At 41.9% G+C, this 24,196-nt stretch overlaps 1 protein-coding gene across 3 annotated transcripts; it reads right to left on the minus strand.

The window, feature by feature from the left end:
* Positions 1-11,112: 11,112 nt before the first annotated feature.
* On the minus strand, positions 11,113-22,875 carry med14 (mediator complex subunit 14). Of its 3 annotated transcripts, none has more exons than XM_062402725.1 (29): positions 22,461-22,875; positions 21,916-21,942; positions 21,704-21,809; positions 21,039-21,212; positions 20,802-20,931; positions 20,551-20,679; positions 20,298-20,405; positions 19,492-19,624; positions 19,191-19,341; positions 18,988-19,099; positions 18,632-18,757; positions 18,408-18,486; positions 17,897-18,056; positions 17,576-17,770; positions 17,102-17,236; positions 16,893-16,969; positions 16,642-16,802; positions 16,235-16,381; positions 15,746-15,990; positions 15,271-15,540; positions 14,905-15,157; positions 14,253-14,375; positions 13,870-14,046; positions 13,520-13,758; positions 13,242-13,421; positions 12,850-12,957; positions 12,385-12,510; positions 12,091-12,280; positions 11,113-11,991 (listed from the first exon to the last, which is right to left on the minus strand). In XM_062402725.1, the coding sequence occupies exons 1-29, from the start codon at positions 22,634-22,636 to the stop codon at positions 11,918-11,920; spliced, it is 4,311 nt and encodes a 1,436-aa protein (XP_062258709.1). In that variant the 5' UTR covers positions 22,637-22,875; the 3' UTR covers positions 11,113-11,917. The 3 variants fall into 3 exon arrangements, with proteins under 3 accessions (XP_062258709.1, XP_062258708.1, XP_062258711.1); XM_062402724.1 differs by having other exon boundaries at positions 18,408-18,510; XM_062402727.1 differs by lacking the exon at positions 14,253-14,375 and having other exon boundaries at positions 18,408-18,510.
* Between the last annotated feature and the right edge of the window lie 1,321 nt (positions 22,876-24,196).

Genomic DNA, 24,196 nt, shown 5'->3' on the forward strand with positions numbered 1-24,196 from the left:
TTTCATCAGATCAACTTAAAAATTAGATGAGACTCTACAAAACAAGATGAAGATCTAAAGTTATCAGAATTTAAACTTTTCATCATACCGTGTGACCGTGGTGAGGTCTCAAAGTTCGACTAAACGCCAATATAAGCGAGCTTCTGTAACTTAGACATATTTTGTCCAATCGACTCCAAACTACACATATAAGACAAGAGTCGCGACCGGAAGACATCTACCTAGAAATCATGACTTAAAAGGAAAGCGCCCCCTGGTGGCATCAGGAAATGTCTTGTTTTGGTCATCTTACTCTTTGATGTATTTCCCTCCAGCCACTTTACTAAACCATGTCAAACTGTGTCAAATTGGTCTCAAGATATTGATAATGTAGGCATAACATTATTGTGACTTTTCATCATGCAGATTGTTAATGGTGTGGCATCAAAGTTCATCAGCTCATCATGACCTATGAAACCCATTTTAACAGAGTTACCCTGAACGCAGCATGAGACCGCTTTCGGTTTGTTACGTCTCACACTTGGATGTATTTCTCCTCATTCACTTTGCTAAACCATGTCAAACTGTGTCACATGGGTCTCAATATATTGATAATGTAGGCATAACATTGCTGTGAGTTTTCATCATGCGGATTATTCATAGCTTTGCAGCAGACTTCTTCAACTCGCCATGACAAACGAAGCTGCATTTAACACAGCTGCAAGTGAACGCCTCATGAGTTACGTCGTCACAAGCTGCGGAGCTGTGTATCACGAAGAACCGGAGAACGGTTGGCGAGTCTGGATGAGAGGACGGCGGCGGAGTCACTGTGGACGTTGTTAGCTCAGCAGGTTAGAGTGTGGGACGCACTCAAAGCTTTTTTCCCCCGTCCGTCGTGTCTTTTCCTGTGTGAACTCTGCCGCTCTCAACAGCAGCACTGGCTATGAGCTAGCTCCTGCTAGCTCAAACGAAGCATCTCTCAACTGCTACGTAAGTTAAACGGACACTTCTGACTGACTGTGATGATAAGCAAAAGAGACACTGTGGATGTGTGATGTGTTGTACTGCATTTGTTTGATCTGTTTACTAATACTAGCTCTAATAAATACTGTATAAATTATATTTTGCTCCTGAATTGAACTGTGTTAAAGGGGTTCACATGGAAAATATATGTTCAATTATGTAAAGGGTGATTTTTGTTACTATTATACTAATGGAGATTTAGCACTTGCTACACATTGTAAGAGCAGCTGTTCAAAGGAGCACTACGTCTTTTAAGGCTCTTTATTCAGAGTCACGGTGTTGATGTCCTGTCACGTGTTACAGTGAAAAATAACCGTGTCTCCCACCTTCAGTATTTAAATCGTTAATCTCAGACAGACTTCACTGAATTCTTTTGTTAAATATGAGTAAGTCATAGCCTTGTAACTTTACTAGAACAGACAGTGTCATACAGAGTTGTGGGCTTATATGCACTACCTATTTCCTAATCTGAAATGATTATGCTCTGATTAACTTTGAACTAATAATTTATTTTTACCATTTAAAAGTCTGTTAATTACTTAACCTGGCCCATGTATGACTTTACATATCTGTGTATTGGTTTCATGTTCCTCTAGAAGGTCCAACTTGACACACAACTTGAATCCAACCAGACTGAACACTGACTCCAGGTACAGACCTGATTTCATTACTTAAAAGCAATCAAAGTATTGCACATAATACATAATGTATTAAATTATAATGCAATACTTTTAATGTGAAATAGCTCCATTAAAAACATTCATTGTCATGGTAGTGCACGTTTTAATCCAAAAGCATATTCAAATACACAGTTGAATATCCACAGAAAATAAGATTACACACTTTGTTCATATGTAACTCTTCCTCTACAATAATGACGATCACTTTCATGTTTCCTATCATTTTATTAGGGACAGACGAGCCTGAAGGACACAGCTGTGATGACCATGTTCTGTCTCTTATGGCAAAGCAGAAATATAAAACACTGGGTTCTTATCTAAAGTGTATCAAATCAGATCTCCACCATGTTGCTGCTGAGGACATCAGGTGCTGCAGTTCTTCATCTATGAAGAGAAAAAACGCACTGTTAAAGAATGTTTTGTGTTGTGTATAAAGCACAACAGATTTCAGATAGAACTGTTGTACTGTGGTCTTGGTTTATATCCTCATGGTGAAATGTACATATTTTAAGTCCCTTCTGATAAAAGTGCTGAAAGAAATACAACATTGTACAAATACATAAAATGTCTTTCTACCTCATCAGTACTATTCAAGGTGATAATCTCCCACAGACCTATTGATAACAGTCCAAATCAAGTCTTTCCACTTCTCTCAGTGTGAAAACATAATTCTATAATTAATTTGAGAACTGTTTACAACACTGATGTGTGGAGATTAAAATCATACCTAAACTGTCTAATTCACTGTAAAACTCCATGACATTCGCAGGCCATCTGTAGTTAAGGGAGCAACGCATGGAGTGATGTGTAGATTACTAGTTTGATGATGCATGAGGAGAGGCGGTGGTCGAGTGGCAGAAACTTGGACTATGGGCAGAGAAGGTCTCTGGTTCGTCTTTGGTTCGACTCCATGGAGAGACAACAAAAGTCGAACCTGGATTGATCTGTCCAAAAATCCAAGAGTCTCCCTACCCTCTCTAGTGCCCATGAGCAAGGCACCTCACTCCCCCAACATCTGCTCCCCGAGCGCCGTACATGGTCGCTCACTGCTCTGTGTGTCCTGCACCAGATGGGTAAAAAGCAGCGATTAAATTTCCCTACCTGCATGAGTGTGCCTTTGCATGTCTGTGCATGTGTTTCGGATGACTAAATGGATTTTAATCTTAATCTTTTAATCTTAATCAGTTGTCTTCCAGTTGACCAGCATGAAGCTGCCGATCTCCACCATGTTGCTGCTGGGGACATCAGGAGCTGCATTAATGAGGAGCAGAAGCGTACTGTTATGAATGTTTTGTGTTGTTTATGAAGCACTACTTATTTCAGCTAGAACCGATGTACTAGGGTCTGGGTTTGTATCCTAATGGTTAAATGCACATACTTTAAATCGCTTTTGATAAAACGTGACAAAGAAATACAACATTGTACACATAGATAAAATGTCTTTCTACCTCATCTGTAATATTCAAGGTGATGATCTCCCACAGAGCTGTTGATAACAGTCCACATCAAGTCTCTCCACTTCCCTCAGTGTGAAAACATAATTATATAATAATTAATTGGAGAAGTGTTTACAACACTGATGTGTGGACATTATAATCTTATCACTACTGTCTAATTCACTCTACAACTCCATGACAGACTAAATAAACGATGTGAAAATAGTAATGGCGGATATACCATCCTGTATCAGAATATTGGTGAAACAGTTACTATCACATGAAACGTACACGTGTAGCGTATTGATAGTAACTCATTAAAAAATAATAATAATGTCACAACCAAAACAAGACTGTGGAGTTATCTTGCTTCAATCTGTTCATTAGACGTGATAAATAAACGGTAACTTTTATAACAATTACATATTACAAAAAACGTGAGGCATGTAAGCATATGATGATAGATAAAGCAATAGGTTATGTTGGATAGTTTGAAGGTTACTTACCTCTAGTTCAGCACCAGCGGCTGGCCAGAAGAAGTGGAGCGATCTTCCTTGCCGCACAGGGCAAACGCAGGCAATGTGAAGACGAGCGCTTGGGCATCGAACGTTCTTTCTTCCCCGACCGCAACAGACTTGAAATTGCCTGTGCTCGGGCCCGTTAGTGCTACAACGTAGCCCTAGTTATTATTATTTTTCTTAGCTTAAATGAATTGGCTTTTTGAGGGCTTTAATGTGCTCAAAAAGTTGTAGGAGTTTGCAGTAAATTCGAAGGCGGCGTAAAATTACGTATTCTGGAGTATTTTGAAAAGGGCGTGGCAAAATGGCTCAAGAGCGCCACCTACGGAAAAGCCCCTCATTTAGCATTCACCGATCCTCAAAAAAAACAAAGATTATTGTGTATCATGACTAGATGCACAAAAAAGTCCATCAGTGCATTATGAATAACGCAACAGGAAGCCCGCCAGTTTGACTTTAGTGGCCATTTTGGTCATATTCCATATTTTTTCTTTGATGTACTTGTCGTACAGCTTTCATCAGATCAACTTCAAATTTAGACGATCGTCATCACAACAAATTGGAGATCTAAAGTTATTGAAGGATTACGTTTTAGCAAAACCGTCTGACCGTGGTGTGGCGTTAAAGTTTGATGAAACGCCATCAAAACACAAGCTTCCATATTTCAGACATATTTTGTCCAATTGAGTCCAAACTAGACACATTCGACAAGAGTCGCCACCAGAAGACATGGGTGCAGAAATTGTGACTTACAATCACAGCGCCCCCTGGTGGTAACGCGAAATGTCTTGTTTTGGTACGTGTTATGTTTTTATGTACTACTCAGACAGCTTTCATCAGATCAACTTAAAAATTAGATGAGACTCTACAAAACAAGATGAAGATCTAAAGTTATCAGAATTTAAACTTTTCATCATACCGTGTGACCGTGGTGAGGTCTTAAAGTTCGACTAAACGCCAATATAAGCGAGCTTCTGTAACGTAGACATATTTTGTCCAATCGACTCCAAACTACACATATAAGACAAGAGTCGCGACCGGAAGACATCTACCTAGAAATCATGACTTAAAAGGAAAGCGCCCCCTGGTGGCATCAGGAAATGTCTTGTTTTGGTCATCTTACTCTTTGATGTATTTCCCTCCAGCCACTTTACTAAACCATGTCAAACTGTGTCAAATTGGTCTCAAGATATTGATAATGTAGGCATAACATTATTGTGACTTTTCATCATGCAGATTGTTAATGGCGTGGCATCAAAGTTCATCAGCTCACCATGACCAATGAATCCCATTTTAACAGAGTTACCCTGAACGCAGCATGAGACCGCTTTCGGTTTGTTACGTCTCACACTTGGATGAATTTCTCCTCATTCACTTTGCTAAACCATGTCAAACTGTGTCACATGGGTCTCAATATATTGATAATGTAGGCATAACATTGCTGTGAGTTTTCATCATGCGGATTATTCATAGCTTTGCAGCAGACTTCTTCAACTCGCCATGACAAACGAAGCTGCATTTAACACAGCTGCAAGTGAACGCCTCATGAGACTCTGAAAGAAGTTACGTCGTCACAAGCTGCGGAGCTGTGTATCACGAAGAACCGGAGAACGGTTGGCGAGTCTGGATGAGAGGACGGCGGCGGAGTCACTGTGGACGTTGTTCGCTCAGCAGGTTAGAGTGTGGGACTCAAAGGTTTTTGTCCCCTCTCCCGTTGTGTCTTTTCCTGTGTGAACTCTGCCGCTCTCAACAGCAGCACTGGCTATGAGCTAGCTCCTGCTAGCTCGAACGAAGCATCTCTCAACTGCTACGTAAGTTAAACGGACACTTCTGACTGACTGTGATGATAAGCAAAAGAGACACTGTGGATGTGTGATGTGTTGTACTGCATTTGTTTGATCTGTTTACTAATACTAGCTCTAATAAATACTGTATAAATTATATTTTGCTCCTGAATTGAACTGTGTTAAAGGGGTTCACATGGAAAATATATGTTCAATTATGTAAAGGGTGATTTTTGTTACTATTATACTAATGGAGATTTAGCACTTGCTACACATTGTAAGAGCAGCTGTTCAAAGGAGCACTACGTCTTTTAAGGCTCTTTATTCAGAGTCACGGTGTTGATGTCCTGTCACGTGTTACAGTGAAAAATAACCGTGTCTCCCACCTTCAGTATTTAAATCGTTAATCTCAGACTGACTTCACTGAATTCTTTTGTTAAATATGAGTAAGTCATAGCCTTGTACCTTTACTAGAACAGACAGTGTCATACAGAGTTGTGGGCTTATATGCACTACCTATTTCCTAATCTGAAATGATTATGCTCTGATTAACTTTGAACTAATATTTTATTTTTACCATTTAAAAGTCTGTTAATTACTTAACCTGGCCCATGTATGACTTTACATATCTGTGTATTGGTTTCATGTTCCTCTAGAAGGTCCAACTTGACACACAACTTGAATCCAACCAGACTGAACACTGACTCCAGGTACAGACCTGATTTCATTACTTAAAAACAATCAAAGTATTGCACATAATACATAATGTATTAAATTATAATGCAATACTTTTAATGTGAAATAGCTCCATTAAAAACATTCATTGTCATGGTAGTGCACGTTTTAATCCAAAAGCATATTCAAATACACAGTTGAATATCCACAGAAAATAAGATTACACACTTTGTTCATATGTAACTCTTCCTCTACAATAATGACGATCACTTTCATGTTTCCTATCATTTTATTAGGGACAGACGAGCCTGAAGGACACAGCTGTGATGACCATGTTCTGTCTCTTATGGCAAAGCAGAAATATAAAACACTGGGTTCTTATCTAAAGTGTATCAAATCAGATCTCCACCATGTTGCTGCTGAGGACATCAGGTGCTGCAGTTCTTCATCTATGAAGAGAAAAAACGGTTAAAGAATGTTTTGTGTTGTGTATAAAGCACAACAGATTTCAGATAGAACTGTTGTACTGTGGTCTTGGTTTATATCCTCATGGTGAAATGTACATATTTTAAGTCCCTTCTGATAAAAGTGCTGAAAGAAATACAACATTGTACAAATACATAAAATGTCTTTCTACCTCATCAGTACTATTCAAGGTGATAATCTCCCACAGACCTATTGATAACAGTCCAAATCAAGTCTTTCCACTTCTCTCAGTGTGAAAACATAATTCTATAATTAATTTGAGAACTGTTTACAACACTGATGTGTGGAGATTAAAATCATACCTAAACTGTCTAATTCACTGTAAAACTCCATGACATTCGCAGGCCATCTGTAGTTAAGGGAGCAACGCATGGAGTGATGTGTAGATTACTAGTTTGATGATGCATGAGGAGAGGCGGTGGTCGAGTGGCAGAAACTTGGACTATGGGCAGAGAAGGTCTCTGGTTCGTCTTTGGTTCGACTCCATGGAGAGACAACAAAAGTCGAACCTGGATTGATCTGTCCAAAAATCCAAGAGTCTCCCTACCCTCTCTAGTGCCCATGAGCAAGGCACCTCACTCCCCCAACATCTGCTCCCCCGAGCGCCGTACATGGTCGCTCACTGCTCTGTGTGTCCTGCACCAGATGGGTAAAAAGCAGCGATTAAATTTCCCTACCTGCATGAGTGTGCCTTTGCATGTCTGTGCATGTGTTTGGGATGAATAAATGGATTTTAATCTTAATCTTTTAATCTTAATCAGTTGTCTTCCAGTTGACCAGCATGAAGCTGCAGATCTCCACCATGTTGCTGCTGGGGACATCAGGAGCTGCATTAATGAGGAGCAGAAGCGTACTGTTATGAATGTTTTGTGTTGTTTATGAAGCACTACTTATTTCAGCTAGAACCGATGTACTAGGGTCTGGGTTTGTATCCTAATGGTTAAATGCACATACTTAAATCGCTTTTGATAAAACGTGACAAAGAAATACAACATTGTACACATAGATAAAATGTCTTTCTACCTCATCTGTAATATTCAAGGTGATGATCTCCCACAGAGCTGTTGATAACAGTCCACATCAAGTCTCTCCACTTCCCTCAGTGTGAAAACATAATTATATAATTAATTGGAGAAGTGTTTACAACACTGATGTGTGGACATTATAATGTTATCACTACTGTCTAATTCACTCTACAACTCCATGACAGACTAAATAAACAATGTGAAAATAGTAATGGCGGATATACCATCCTGTATCAGAATATTGGTGAAACAGTTACTATCACATGAAACGTACACGTGTAGCGTATTGATAGTAACTCATTAAAAAAAATAATGTCACAACCAAAACAAGACTGTCGAGTTATCTTGCTTCAATCTGTTCATTAGACGTGATAAATAAACGGTAACTTTTATAACAATTACATATTACAAAAAACTTGAGGCATGTAAGCATATGATGATAGATAAAGCAATAGGTTATGTTGGATAGTTTCAAGGTTACTTACCTCTAGTTCAGCACCAGCGGCTGGCCAGAAGAAGTGGAGCGATCTTCCTTGCCGCACAGGGCAAACGCAGGCAATGTGGAGACGAGCGCTTGGTCATCGAACGTTCTCTCTTCCCCGACCGCAACAGACTTGAAATTGCCTGTGCTCGGGCCCGTTAGTGCTACAACGTAGCCCTAGTTATTATTATTATTATTATTATTATTTCCCTTTGGGGGGCTTTTTCAGGGTCTAGACATGCTCAAAAAGTTATGAAACTTTGCAGGAAATTCAAGGTCTGCGGATATTTTAGTATTCTGGAGTAATTGGAATTGGGCGTGGCAAAATGGCTCTACAGCGCCCCCTGGAACCAGCCCCTAGGTTTCCACATAACGGATTTTCATCAAAATCTGGATATAGGTGTATCGTGACCAGTCATGAAAAAAAGTCTCATGGAGCATTATGAAAAACGCAACAGGAAGTCCGCCATTTTGCTTTTAGTGGCCATTTTGGCAATATCCCACATTTTTACTTTTACGTACTTGTCCCAGGGCTTTCATCAGATCAACTTCAAATTCAGATGAGTGTCATCACAACAAGATGGAGATAAAAAATGATTGAGGGATTTTTTTTTTATCACACCGTGTGACCGTGGCATGGCGTTAAAAATTGGTTACACGCCATCAAAACACGGGCATCTGTATCTCGGACATACATGTTCCAATCAAGTCCAAACTAGACATGTAAGACAATAGTCCCCGCCTGATGACATCTATGCATAAATGATGACTTAAAACCGCAGCGCCCCCTGGTGGCAACAGGAAAGGTCTTGTTTTTTGCTTGTCTTACACTTGGATGAATTTCTCCTCATCCACTGACCTCAACCATGTCAAACTGTATCAAATGGGTCCCAAGACATTGACAATGAAGACATAAGATTACCGTGACTTTTCGTCAAACGCCATATGAATGGCGTGGCATTAAAGTTCATCAACTCGCCGTGAAACACGAAATTGCTGTAACTTCAGTGTTCATGATTCTATCTCTCTCAAACTACATGTGTGTAACAACAGCCCCCCCCTGAAGATATTCATATGGTTTTAAGAAATGGGCGTGGCAAAAAAACTGACCAGCGCCCCCTATAGGGCAACCCCGGCACTACGATGGCCGACATTTATACAAATCTATCGGGACATGTGTCGTTTCATAACAAACAAAAAAATATCTTGGATAGGTATGCTTGACCAAACAGGGAGGCCGCCATTTTGGATTAAGTGGCCATTTTTTTTCAATATTCCACATTTTTACTTGATGCACTTGTCCCAGGGCTTTCATCAGATTAACTTCAAATTAAGATCAGTGCCCTTATAACAAGATGGAGATAAAAAGTGATTAAGAGATTGACCTTTCGTCACACCGTGTGACCGTGGCGTGGCGTCTTGAGTTTGATTAAACGCCATCAAAACACGAGGTTCTGTATCTCGGACATACATTGTCCAATCGAGTCCAAACTAGACATGTAAGACAAGGGTGCCATCCTGATGACATCTACACAGAAATTATGACTTGAAATTACAGCGCCCCCTGCTGGCTACAGGAAGTGACATGTTTTATACTTTGATGAACTGCTCCTGGCTGATTTACAATATACAGCTCATATCAGATCAGTCAAGTCATTAGATCATGGTCAGAATTGTGACGTTTCCTCAAACCGTGTAAACATTGATGTGCGGCGAAGGATTTTCCTTCGCCAAAGGACACGATGTTATCATAACTCCACTGTGCATTGTCCTATCACTACAAAACTTCTGTCACATGGTCAGAGTACAAGCCTGAACAGCTCTATGTGTCAATATTTCCTCAGTGTCATAGCGCCACCTACTGATTCGCCAGGAAACAGGAAGTACTTTGTTAATCCACTCTGCATTATCCAACCGGCTCCAAACTACTGACCTATGATCACAATACTGATCTGAACAGCTCCACATATAAATATTAGTTCAGGGTCATAGCGCCACCTACTGATCAGTGTGAAAATTAAGTTGTGTTAACATTGTCCAATTGACACAAAATTGCTCACGCTACATCAGAGCGCCAACATGAACAGATATATATGTCTGTGCGTAATAATAGTGATGGCGCCACCTACTGGCAAACCTACTGCCGCAGAGCGCAAAACGCATGCAACGTGGAGAAGTGCATGCTCGATCGATGATGTGCGCTTGGTCATCGATCGCTCTCTCCACCGACCGCAACAGGCTTCAACGTGCGGGTGCTCGGGCCCGCAAGTGCTACAACGTAGCCCTAGTTCTACCTATTACTTTATATATAAAAACCCATTTAACACATTCTCTATTCAGCACATTATTTGTTAAATCCACATGACATAATAAATAATGAGCTTTAAAGATGTGTTGATCCGGATCTAAATTGAATAGGTTCGTCTTTGTTCCATGTCACAATCATACTTAGTTTCACTAAAATCGGTTTGGAAACTTTTCATTGCAACGAATATATAAACTCCTTGGTGGAGGTAATAAAACAGGGTTAAGAGTCAAAGTAGAAAATGTTTGAATATTTCTTTAAAAGATTGTGTCTGTACATGACATTACTACCCATACAAATAACTGTTCTTTCAATCCACTCATTACGTAATTATAGTGGCATCATTTAAATTTTTTTAGAATTAAGATCGGTTCATAAACTATGATGGTTATTGTTACAAATTAAACTGCCAAATCCTGTAATAACAGAGCCAAAAGTCTCCATCTTGACAGAAAAATGTTAACATGTTAATGCATCAATAATAAAAAAAAAAAAATTACTCTTGACATTTAAGTGTTCAGGTCACTAACAAATTGTGCTGAGAAGAGTCGAAGAGTCAAGGTGTCGAAAGCAGTCTGCAGGCGGTCGTATAATAATCATGATATAATATAAATATATAACACTCAGAATGGACTTATTGTGCATGAGTAGTTTCACCTTTGATTTTATATCATCTCCATTTTTTGGGAAAAAACTTCTATACTTTGTCTAAAGCAGAACTTTAATGTATTTGCATGTTTTTATTGTGTTGTATGGTATATTTTACTTGAATAAATGATCAAATTATTTTAGTACTGCTGCCAGTGGAAGCTCCTCAAAGCACAAACCAGCTGTGGGCTTGGTTTATTAAATAACAAAGTCAGACAAGAAGTCTCAAATCTTTCAATTGAGACTCAAAATGCATCTTAATAAAATACAACTGGCTTATAAAGTTTGTCACAGTTTTACAGTATCCAAAGGGAGAGTTTGAAATAAAAATCCAGAGGTCTCGACAGTGTAAAGGCAAGAAAGCATTTAAATAGTGTGCTGAGGAATATATCTGATACTACAATCATATCAGAATAGCGTAGTAAAAAAAGAAAAACTGAAGACAGGCTCTAGCAAAATTCTAACTCACCTGATTAATTTCAACACCGAAATATACAATAATGTACATATTTTCGTAAACAACCATAATTTCAATAGATAATCTTGTTTACAAGTGCACCTGGAGGAAAAAATAACATTTATATCCCTTTGCATGATCCTCTTCTGGGATCCACCTGAACAGCAAATCTTCTTTCTAAGATTCTCTCAAGAATAAAGACTGTGTTCCATGACTGTACATATTGTACTCCCTTTCATGACAGCGGTAACACATCAGGTCAGAAGTCCAGTGGCTGAAGCAGAGAGGACGCATGCTGGGGTTCTTTACGTCTCGGGACCATAATTGTTACTCTGTTACTCTTCAGCTCAGGGATGGACCCTCCCGCGGTCTCAAAGGGATTCCAGTTGAGTTGCAGTGCAGTTTCTGAGTTTGTTGTTACTACTGACGAGTGCCAGGCGGCAGCGTCAGGTTGGCCATCAGCTCGTGAACGGAAGCGAATATTGTACACTCACCTGAAATAAGAGAAAAGAGAAATTGTGAGGAAAGAAAACAATGTGATAAATTCTGCTTTACACATTCAGTGTCCATTATCTGCGAGTGTCGCCTCTCACCCTGTCTTGCCGGGTGCATCTCATTGAACCTCTTCAGGATGCTAGAGACCATGAGTGCTGCAGCCCCAGAGGAGCTGTGCTGTCTGGGGATGTCAGCCTGCTGAGTGAGGCCTGTGGCCATGTCGTACACAATGGGAACAATAATGGTCACTGGCTCCTGAGACACTGGGATACGCTGGGTCAGCTGCAACTGTGAGCCAAAACAGACATGGGGTAAGGTCGGTTAATGCGTTTCAGAGGATGCTTCACAGGTAGAAGTGTCCTACTTTTGGAGAGCTAGCTGCTGAGACTTACAAAGAAGAGCATCTTGGACTTGAGCACCACAGCAATGGTCCCTGGCGGAGCGATAGGAGGAGCACTGGGAGGGATGGTGAGACAGAACTGGACGTTCCACTTCAGCTGAGCGGCCTGGTCGGGGTACTGAGGAGAGAGACACCAGGAACGTTTATAAATCCGGCATTTTTAAAGCACAGATGCAATTTAAAGGGGTTCACATAAAGCAAAGAAGAAATACATCAAAAGGTAACTGATGTTTGCTTATTTTTTCTTTAGTTAACAGTTTAGTACAACAACAAAAGAAGTCAGACATTGAAAAGAGGATGCCATTGTTTTTTTTTCCATGTTCTACATTTTGTGGTAATATCTAGAATCTATTTTAACGGCTAATAAAACTAATTGATAAATAAACAAGCATGTCTCGCACCAAATCATAATATGTGAATACATGAATCAACCTTTGATATAAAAACTGCTACCCACCAATTCAAGCTTCATGATGCGCACACAGTCCCGCAGGATGTTAGTTGGGGCCCCCAGTAGCTTTGTGAAGGCATTCAAAGTGTTGTATTTAAAGGGAGGACCAGCAACCTAAAAAGAGGGCAACAGAAGAAAAGTATGGAAAAATGTAATATGTGAGACAATGACTGAGCATTTGTTATTACGTCAGTGAACTTAAAGGCACAGCTCATCAAACGAATATAAAAGAGTAGATTTTATCATTATTTTAAAATCAAATGCAAAGGGGACCATATATCCCTGAGAGATTAACAGAAAACTTTAATAATTATGAGTAGCAGAGAAACATATATATATATATATATATATATATATATATACTTTTGGACCTCTAAGTTCATGCTGCCTTTACATACCCGTGTCTCAAAGAACTTCTCCAGCACTTGAAGCTCCTCCTGCGACCAGGGACCTGCGTTTTCTGGAGTGACTTTGAGCTGCAGCGTTTGGTAGTTCTTTGGGTTGAGAGCAACCCGGCACTTGAGCACGTCCGTCTTGAACATGATCACTCCAGGCTCATTGGAGTTCACAATGGACAACTGGAGGAGAATTAACAGAGTAGAAGTGAGAAGAGAGTGTAACAGATATGGAAATATATGGGGAAACAAACGAGTAATCATCAAATGGCAACACTCACGTTGGCTTCCTGCTGGATGATCCTCTGCAGGTGTCGTCTCATGATCACTGAACCCAGGAAGCGCTCCAGCGGTGAGCAGAGGTAGCTTCCTGCCAGGCCTGGCACCAGGCAGGGCGTTGGTGAGGGTAGCAGAAGCACATGCAAGGCATTGTGTGTGAGAATGGTAGGAATGGAGGCAGCCCAGGGGCGCTGAGGTAGCTTGCGGGGTGGAGGCATACTGGTGGGCATGATTTGGGAACCTAAAAAAAAAGAAAAAGAGATGCTGTTAATGAGTAAACAGCATGTTCTGGATAGCAACTGAACTGGTTAAATTATTTCATATGAGGCAACACTGAGAAAGTAGATCTTACTGGTCGCAGCACGTGGAGAATGAGGATCAGGGATTGGTGAGTGCAGAGATGGGTTACCAGGAGACATTCCAGGGATCCTTGCCCCAGGAGAGGGCCCTGAAACCTGGGGGGAACCTGGCCATTGACCCCTATGGCTGGGAGACACCATGGCATATGGAGAGCTGGGGTCCAGAGCGCCTAGATTGAACCAGAGACGGCTATCAGTGACGCAGTCAGACAAATACACCACTGTGTGCCCACTGTATGCCCGTACCCTACAGGCTATTTGTGATATGTTTGCAGCCTAGTGTCTTAAAAAGATGTTAAGTTCAGCCCGTTCCAGCCCTTGCCCAGCAGACCCAAATTTCCACCGGGCCAGGGTAAAAGGACCACCTCCTGCTTACCGTGGGGACTCGCAAAGCTGGTCTGGCTCATGGCTATACCCAGGGAAGATGGAGACGGGGTGGGCCCAAAAGGAGAGGGGGCCCTCAGAGCCCCACTAGGGGAGCCAGAGGCATGGATGTTCCCTGCATACACACACACATGCACACACCAAAGGGCTCATCAGACTCAAAGGTTGACAAGTTCTCCTCACACACACACATACACGTACACACACACATACATACACTGACACACACATACACACAAGCGCGCACACACACACACACACACACACACTAGAGCTGGGCGGAAGGGCCGTAGTCTCTGGCTGGCAGGCTGAGATGGCGAGGAATGGAAGGAGCAGAACTGAATGCATGCTTTGTTCCCTCTCGGCTGCGCAGTGTGTGCATGTTGCATGAAGAACTCAGCAGATCTCATGGTTTCACAAAATGAAAAATGGGCACACATGGTTGCGCTTCCTCATTCTCTCTGACATACACACAACAAAAGCTCACGTCACCAGAAAAGCAGTAATGTGAAATATACCAAAACAATGGGTTGTTGGTCATAACGCTCTATGGCAGCATGAGAAGCAAAGATTACACAAACACTTCATCAGTCACACGCTTTCTCTCACACACTCACTCACACACGCAAAGCAAGTACCATTACCTGGTGACTGGGTGGGCATCATGGATGCTGAAGAGGTTACATTAGCGTGGTAATTTGGTGGCGGTGAAGTGAGAGGAGGATAGACACCTCCCGCAGCCCCTCTCATCGGCTGTGGTTGCTGCTGCTGAGCCTGCAGCTGGTTCATTAGACTGTCCATCACGTCCACACCGACCGGCGAGGGCGGGTTATCGTCTTCGTTGACGGAGCGTCTGCGAGCATCCTGATTGCTGTCCACAAACATGTTAAGGAATGTCTAGAAAGAGGGAAAGAGTGGAAGGACGGTGGTTGATGTAAAACACTTTAAAATTGTTGAACATCAAACAGATTTACTGTTGAAATAAGACTATATCTCTGAGCTTGTTATACCTTGAGTCCTGGAGCCGGATGGAAGCCCTCTACAATCTTAGTGTTGTCAAAGAGACTGTAGGCTCCATCTCTGATTGCCACCACTCCGCGGCTGCGACAGTAGATGTCGATGCAGTACATGTTTCGGAAAGCCAGGCGGATGTGTGTTGGTGACTGGGGTAGAATGGAGAAGCACTGGTAGGCAGTGTTGGTGCGCTGGGTCAGGCCCAGCATGGGCACTGTTGGCAGCTTGTTGATTGCATTAAGAGGGGCCAGTGTGTCAGAAAGTAGCTGAGGAGGACAATCAAATAGAAAGATGGTCAGAAAATGACACAGGAAAAAGTACAGATGTAAAAATAACAAACATGAAACAAAGCAATGTTTGAAAGTAGCATGAAGAGAGAATAAAATGTAAACGTAAAACTTATGAAATGATTAGTTGATCCAGATCTAACGAGTTCAAATGCATGTTGTGATCACACTTTTGCTTCAGCACCTGCAGCAGCTGCATCACATTGGGGCTCTTGTTGAACATCTCCTGTAGCTGGTGGAGGATGATATTGTGGCAGTTTGAGCAGCCAGAGTTGGGTCCCACGGTTCCCAGGGCAAGGTGGAAACGTTGGCTGCTCGAGTTCCACTGGACTGTGACAGAGCTTCCTTTGGTGATGCCGTAGCACAGCACCAGCTTGCGGTAGTTATACAGCCGCACCTCTGAAAACAGGCTCAGGGAAGATGGCATCTCTGGAAGGAAGAAGAAGTCACAACATGCAGCTGCATTAGATGGGTGTGGTTCTTTTGCAAGGAATTAAGTCAGCACTGGTGACACCAAGCCTGGGATTACACCTTTACTATATGTAGTGTTGTAATCTGATAAATTAAACATGGTCTATATGCCAATGTTTGTTTTAAACAAAAGTAACATATTCTCACAGTCATTGATTATAAATGGAAGTGCAATCTGCTTTTCAGTTGAGCAAGTTTATACCTGGCAGGGCACGAGCAAAGTTGAGAACACACTGGTAGAGTTGACTGATGGCGTTCCAGTCATTCAGGAACATCTCTACAACCTTCCGTCCACCCACCGGCTCTGACAGAGGGTTTTCATAGGTCAGATATACGTGCCGTGTAGACGCTAAAGGGAAACAGACGGGTTCAATTAGAGGAGGATGCAGACTTCCCTTATTCGCATTAAGCCATATGTTTAGCAAAACTCTCATGGCTCATCGTTTAACATCAATACAGGGTGTGGTTACTATTGGAGCTTAAACAATCATATACTTTATTTTATTGAGCTTTTAATCTGAAAGGTTCCTTGGACACTTTCAATCTTGATCCTATTTTCCTAGGTAAACAAAGGTCAAATAAATAAAATTGTGTGTACGTGTTATGTACCTTGCTCCTTGCTGTGTGTGCTGTTGAGAGGACAGTTTGCCAGCATCAGTTCAGCCACCCAGGTGCGGTTGTTCCTGCCCTGCAGTCGGAAGGTGCAGTCCAGTAAGGAACGCTCTAAAGCCCTCCTGGTCTCCTCTCCTACTCCTTTACATTGAGGAATCCTGCCACATAAAACCAATATTTTGTATAGTCGGAATCATTGCGACAAGGTTTATCATATTGAGAAATGTACTCTTGGCTGTGAGTATTACTTTAGCAGACGTATTGCATGACTGCTGCTGTCTCCCTCCACTTGGACGCCCTGGTTGGGAATTTCCATGTTGGACAGCTACTCAAACAAAGACAGACAGAGACATGCCGATTTAACCAGAAAACCCATGACTGTGATTGCCATACTTGATGGGTTTAAAGCAGACATGGAACACAGAATGATTTGCACTGTCTGAGCACTGTGGGTTACCTCTGTTCTGAGGCCAATAAAAGGCATGTTGGTGTCGCACATTGCTACCAGGTGAGCCAGCTCCTTGTTGAACGCACACATTTCCCCGGACCGCTTCGGCTTTTTGGGCTCTGGGTCCCCCTGATCACATGATGTCTAAACAGCGACAAGGAATGAAAGAAAAACACATTAACAGAACACACACTTTTCCATATCGAGCAGGGCACATATATTTAAAGAGGGTTGCTGCATTGCTGTAGGAATGGGGCCTGCACATATAGCTGCCTTAGTTACACCAGCGCTAGAGCGTTTTGTAATGTTTGTCTTTGTCAGCTGTGCCTTGTGGACAGCATTGAGGGAGGACATATCATTATTATTACATTTTCCCAACCACATTGTCTTAGCTGGTCAAACCTGTCTAGAATTGACAGCTACATAAACACAATGTAGATTAAAAAACAGAAAAAACATTATGATGCAATTATGTATGACTACCTTTCTCTTAGTCCCAGGTCGGGCCCCTTTCACTGCTGAAGTGTCCTGGACAAGGTGTTCTAGGTTGGGCTTGAAATGCTGCAATAGTTGAGCACACATGGGTCCATCCTCTCCTTCCAACTGAGACACAGAAAGGAAGGAGTACTTGTACTGCAAGGCTGTCGGACTACTAGGCACTTCAAGCATTTCCACCACCTACAAAGAAGAGATAAAAAAATACAAGATGGTGGATGAGAGTGACATAATAAACTTTGCTGTGCCATTTTCTTCAAGTTATATTAGATCAGCTCTTTTCAGGGATATATTTGGTTATGAACTCACAATGTAGTACTGCGGAAGACGTGTGAGCTTTATGAAGAGTTTGTGTTTGGACAAGTTCCCAACAGGGTGAGAGGCTGAGTTGGAGAGGTGGAGGACATCAGTACACACAGTGGGAAGGTGCTTCACAGACTGTCGACAGCGCTGCTCTCCCAACCAGAACCTGGCCAGAGCAAGGATGAGTTAGTCTCTCTAATAAAATGTCAAACTGCAAAAAGTCCAGAGTTCGTAGATTATACTAATGCACAAAGGATTCACACAGTTGAGTACTGCAGCCCTAGCAATTCATCTCAACACCCATTTTGCCACCTGCTTAGCCAAGTGTTGCTTCTAACAGCTCCTGCTAGTGACTGCAGTTAGTCAATTTGACATGCTATAATCTGGTGTCAGACTGTGGCTCCTACTTTTGACAGTTTGCTCTCAATCACTGCTGTTTACCAAACTGCTACCACTCTCACAAGCTAAAAAAAGTTAACAGTGATATATAATATTCTATGTGTGGAGGTGGACTTACTTCAACTGCTTCAGCCAAGAAAGGATGCGCTTCATATCGTCGTTGATGGTCTTCTCAATGTCGTCCAGCATGGACTGATCTTTAGAAGGAGCAGTTTTATGAGCTGAGCAAGCAAAACAGTTGCAGTGGAATCATAAGACTGGAAATCATTCGAAATTAATAACCAGCTAAATTGATTGATGATTGATTAAAACCCCTATGACTTAATATTTGCTCCTACTTACCTAGTCCATACAACATGGGCTGGAACATGCCAGAGTGCAAGTCTACAAAGATGTGTAAGCACTCTGAACGACCACAGGGCTCCAGGATGGGAATAACGAGTGTCGGTAAAGCAGTCTCGATGAATGCTGAAAGAAACACACATTTGTAAGTATCTTCAATACAGCAGATGGTTCAAATCCATATTTTAAGTCCATTAACCAATCTTAAAAGTTAAAATAGTGAACAATGGACTTAATTTTACATTGTTTCACTAATTGGCACATGGGTACAGCTGCAGTTGCAAATAACACTGATTTCTATGGTTGTGCTCAAATACCTAAAAAATATGTTTAACAGTGAAATGAGAAATACATACAGTTGTCACTGGGATTGCTGGCCTTTAGAATGGCTTTCAGTTCCTGTAGCTTCTGATTAGAGCGTGCATGCACACTGTCAATCAAAAGTTTCTCCACGGACAGATGGTCAATCTAGAGAATGAGTGAAAGAAAACCAACGTCATTCAATGACGAGATGTTTGAATAATAAGCCAAACTGACTTTTACATTAAGTCTGCTTCACCTTCATTGCTCTCTCCATTAACCTGGGGTCACAGGCAGGGAGAGGAGGTTCATGAGAAATTTGCAGTGGCTTGGATCCATCGGACTCATCAATCCTAATGGTGACTTTATGTACTGATGCTGTGCCTGTTTTTCTACCCAGAACCTGTTGGCTGAGAAACCAAACGAAGGGTTAGCAGCAGTCAATACATTCTGGTATGTTTTTGAAAACATCAGTTCAAGAATTAGTATTTAAAAAAGGGCAGGTATAAGAGTGAATACATGTGTACATGTCCATTGATGTGCTGGAATCTGAGTCTTACTTCCAGACAGTGAGGGTGAGGTATTTCGCGGGCATATATCTCTCCTCCTGCACCAGGTCTCCCCATCGCTCTCTGATAAGCATCATAGTCTGAGAGTGAAGTACCTCTAGCTGCAGTGACAGACAAAAGGAGTCTGGAAACAGTGTGGTTAAAGAAAACAGCGCCCAGGTGAATAGAGATACAAGTAGACACATCTTCCCATTAACATTCACTACACACTCACATCCTTGAGACGCATACACTTTCTTGGTAAAAGGGCTAATTGTGCCCCACACAGACCGCTCTTTGACACATTACACTGCGCTGCTAGCATTGGTCGGGGAAAGTCAGAGGCGAGCGCTGATTTGCATTGTGATTAGCGGGGCTTTGCACAGCTTGCATGCTTGATTAGGGTCTCTGATGTTAGCATGAATGCTAACAAGCTGTTGTTTGTCTATACATTTGACCACAGACTGATGAGTGTTAGGCCTCCGTCTGTCTGACCAGAACAAATAGCATAACATAGCTGGGTGAAACGCATAGTAAAAAAAAAGCACTGCACATTCCCTGCCTGTAAAACTGGACATTGTAGTATTTGAGAATGAATTATTAAAGAGAGGGTTACGAAAGGATGCCATTCTGCAGCTGTGTTTCTTATTGCAATGCTGCACTCGTCGGCTTGACTAGTCAATACTCTGGTATATGCTCTGATACACACGCACACCTACGCTACTGCAGTAGTTCACAGACTGGGACAAAATCCAAGTGGTTGCAGGCAAGACATACACAAAAAAATCTGTGTATGTATCCAGACAAAGAAAGGATACGCAAGCAGTTGTACATGTCCTGCAGGGGTTTTTCATCAGCACAAAGACGTGCCTGAACCAACTCATGGATGAAGTTCACCTGCAAACTGTGGACCAAGGCTCGACCATCTGTCAAAATGGACAGGGAGGAGGAAAAGATGGAGGGTGGGATTGAGGTGACAGACAAACAAATTGAGTGAAAGGAAAAAGGTCAGCATTGAAATTTCCCAGCTAATTGCTTGCTTATGGTACCCACCGTGAGTGAGTGCCTTACCTCCAGTTTCTTTGTCCTCCACTAGAATCTCCAGCTTCAGCAGCCTCCAGGGAATATCTGGGTCGTCTCCCATCACGGTCAAAGTAGCCTCAAATTCTCCTTCCACTCGAAACTTAACACGGCCATTAGCTACACAAATAAAGACACAATCATACTTATGAGGTCTTCTCTTTTCCAATGAACTGCTAATTCAGTTACAAAAATGGCTACCTGTCTAAATATACCATCGACAGTTCACACAAGCTGCTTACCAACTGTGAGGTTTGCTAGCTGGGGTGGTAAGTCTGTGGTGACAAGGCGGTGTCGGAGAATCTGATTAAGCTGGTTCAGAGTGGTCTGCTTCTCAACCTTAGTAATGGGGTCTGGAGGAATGATCTTATCCTACACAAATGGACACAGACATAGAAACACGAGTGTTAAGTTTCATCTCCGAACATCTTTTCAAAAATGACTCTTGATTAACAAGCACACAATTTAAACAAACTTACCCTTATGCATGTGGGCAAGCGTGGGTATGATCCTGTGGTGAGCACATCGATGGCAAAAGGGATAGCAAAGCTGGGCAACCGTGCATGAACCAGTGCATCTCTGGCCAGTGATGCCAGCCTATCAGCTGTGTCCACAAACAAGATGGTCTGCTGATCCAGGAAGCTGGAGATCATCTGTTACCATGGATAACATGAGAGGTAAGTCAGTATATTTGCAGTGTACTGTCAAAATCCGCTGATATAAGAGGGGTACAATTAAAACAGCACAGTTTACTAATGTAGAATATATATATTATTATAATGGCTTTTTGATTTTATAGCCATTAAATATTTCCTCTGGGTTTCTAGCAAATCCCAGACGAGACCATTTAGATGGATAGTCTTAAGTTTCCCAAGAGAAAGTTGCAGTGTTTTCTTACTCTGAACACTTTGAGAAATATTTGAGAACATAGTCTAAAAACACTATAAGATGTCAAGAATCACATTCAGAATTTTTTTATTTGGAGTTTAATCCATTCCCTGTCTCTCGAGACTTGTGTAATAACGTATGTGATTGCTGTTAATGTGTATGATTACAACACCATGTTATAGTTATATTGTAAAAGCAACATATAGGCAAATTTGTTAAAGATGTAATAGATGAAGAATAAATAAAAACATCATACCGCACACTTCTCAACTTTCCCTGCATTGCTCGCCCACTTCACCAGGGAAAGCAGACGCACAAATAACTGCCTGGTTCGACTGGCGAACTGGACAATCTCAATTTTCCTAAACACAACCATGACAAAATGAACCAAAACAGAAAATTGTCAGAGTGTGTGGCCATAGCAGTGAGTGGCAAAGAACTTTCAGAATAAAATTTGAAGACACATACCTCTCCATGTCTGTCTTTCTGGGGAGTCTGTGAAAAACATAGAAAACAAGAGAAAACATTGAATTGCTGTCATTATCATTAAACAAGATGATCAACCCATCATATGACTTATCTAAATAAACATGCAGTGAGTTTGAATAGATTATAAGTCAGTTTGCAGCAGGGACAAAAACAAGCTTTGGATTTTGGAAAACAGACAGATGAGGGCAATCTGGTGTCTCACATATAAACAACCCAACGCAAACTCTTAAGCTGTGACTAATAAACATGAGCTGCCGCTGACTTTAGGAGCTGGGATATGTTGTTTACCAGTGCGCCCACTCACATCACATTAGATACCAGTGCTATCTGCTTTGGAAACACCACCCATGTGAACACACTCTTCCAGCTTCACCCCCACCCCCCGCAATTATGCACTTTTCCCCCGTTAAGGTTTGTTTTGGTGTCGGGATGAAGAGCATCCTCGGGGCTCACTGACGTTAGCTCATTAGCCCGCCAGCTACCCGGGTTAGCTCAGAGGCCTAGAATGCTAAAATACTACTTACAGCTCCGCCAGCAGGGTGATTTCATGGTAGGTCCTCTGGATGAGGAACTCGATCAGCAGGCTCAGTCTGATGCCGTGCGTGGCCGGGGCCCCGGGCGGCGGCGGCTGCGGACCCGACACCACCGGTCCTCCGAGCGGGACGAGCTGCCCGTCTGACCCGATCTGCACCGGAGCCATTTTACAATGACGCTACAGGCGAGTTAGCTACGGCGACGCACGCCCAGCGCTGCAACGGGGGTAAACTATCAGGTTGCGGTGGCTTGACTCCGGGCGAAAAAAAGGTTTTCTTCGAGGTCTCACAACATTTTCTGAGTTCCTCGGCAGGGACTTGTTTGCACGGCGCAGCAGAAAAGTCAACGCTTGCAACGAATGTGGCGAACCATAACGGAGAAGTCTCAACGCCGCTCGGCCGCCATCTTTGCTATCGGGGGTGATTAGCATAGATCCGGTGGGAGAGAGAAAACCCGGACCGGAGCCCTGAGGAGCGAGGAGCTGTTTTACCAGCGGGCTGAAGAGGGTAAGTGAAATATTTGTTAAATGTCATTCCAGGTTTATGTAGACAGTCAAGAGTGTTTACTGGCTTAGTTTATATCATTCTGGACTTTTTCAAATGAACACTATCTAATCTGTTGCTCTGGTAACAGATGACAGCAGATAGTAACCACAGTGATGGAGGAACTATTAAGCTAATTCACTTAAATAACAAATACGATTGTCACTTAAAAAATACTCAATCAAAGTAAAAGAATTGCAATGAAAATATTACTTACATAAACTCATAGTATATCAATATTTTTCTGTACATGGTCTTATGGCTTGTCGGAGCTCATTTTAGTTTTCAATTGTAAAGCAGCCAGGAGCAGTGAATCAAAGTAAAAAAAAATTCACTTATTGTCCCCAGAAGGTGGAACTGTGATAACGAGTCAATATTGACATATGGACCTGATCAGGTGTGACTGTGATCGTGGGAAAGAGGTTTGAGGTTCATTGGACACGGCACAGACCAATCATCAACCTTAGACGCCATGCAACGTAACACTGTGTGACACCTACTATAACTTTTCTCCATGGAGTATAGATTACAATCACTGAATTTAAAGTTGATCTGGTGAAAGCTTTAGGAGAAGGAGTTAAAATGCAACATGTGTAAATGTTGAAAGATGGCCTCCCAATTCAAAATGGACGACTTCCTGTTTGGTCTAGCACACTGCTTTACAAAGTGGAGGTGGGGTCGGCAGGGGGAGTCGTGGAAACTGTGGGAAAGGGGAAAGGGAAAGGGAAAAAGAGGGGAGGAAATGTGATGATGAAAATAAAATGATATATATAATATAACTTAAATATGTTTTTTTAGATGTCAATCACTGCATATTGAAATCTATGTCCTTGGATGCCACTCTTTTTTTCTTCTAATGCCAATCTTTTAATTAGGAAAAACCCACACACCACTCAGGCCAATCAGAAACGAGCAGCGTTTGCCTCAGAAAGTTGCTGTGTGCCTTAGAAATAGCTGGCTACCTCCTACTAAAGGCAAAAATGGACACATTTAAAAAGAAAAAAACCTAATAAAGAACATCAGACAACCAGATCACTTTTGGCATCTAAAACTGTGAGGTATGAGATATCTTCTTCTATTTGCCATTACATACCTAGGCAAGTCTGGCTTTTCTACATTGACAGTAATGAAAACTAAGCAGAGAGCATGTATGCAAGCTGAGAATGACATTCATCTGGCACTGA

This window comes from Platichthys flesus, chromosome 13, assembly GCF_949316205.1.
Source record: "Platichthys flesus chromosome 13, fPlaFle2.1, whole genome shotgun sequence".
Taxonomy (NCBI): Eukaryota; Metazoa; Chordata; class Actinopteri; order Pleuronectiformes; family Pleuronectidae; genus Platichthys; species Platichthys flesus.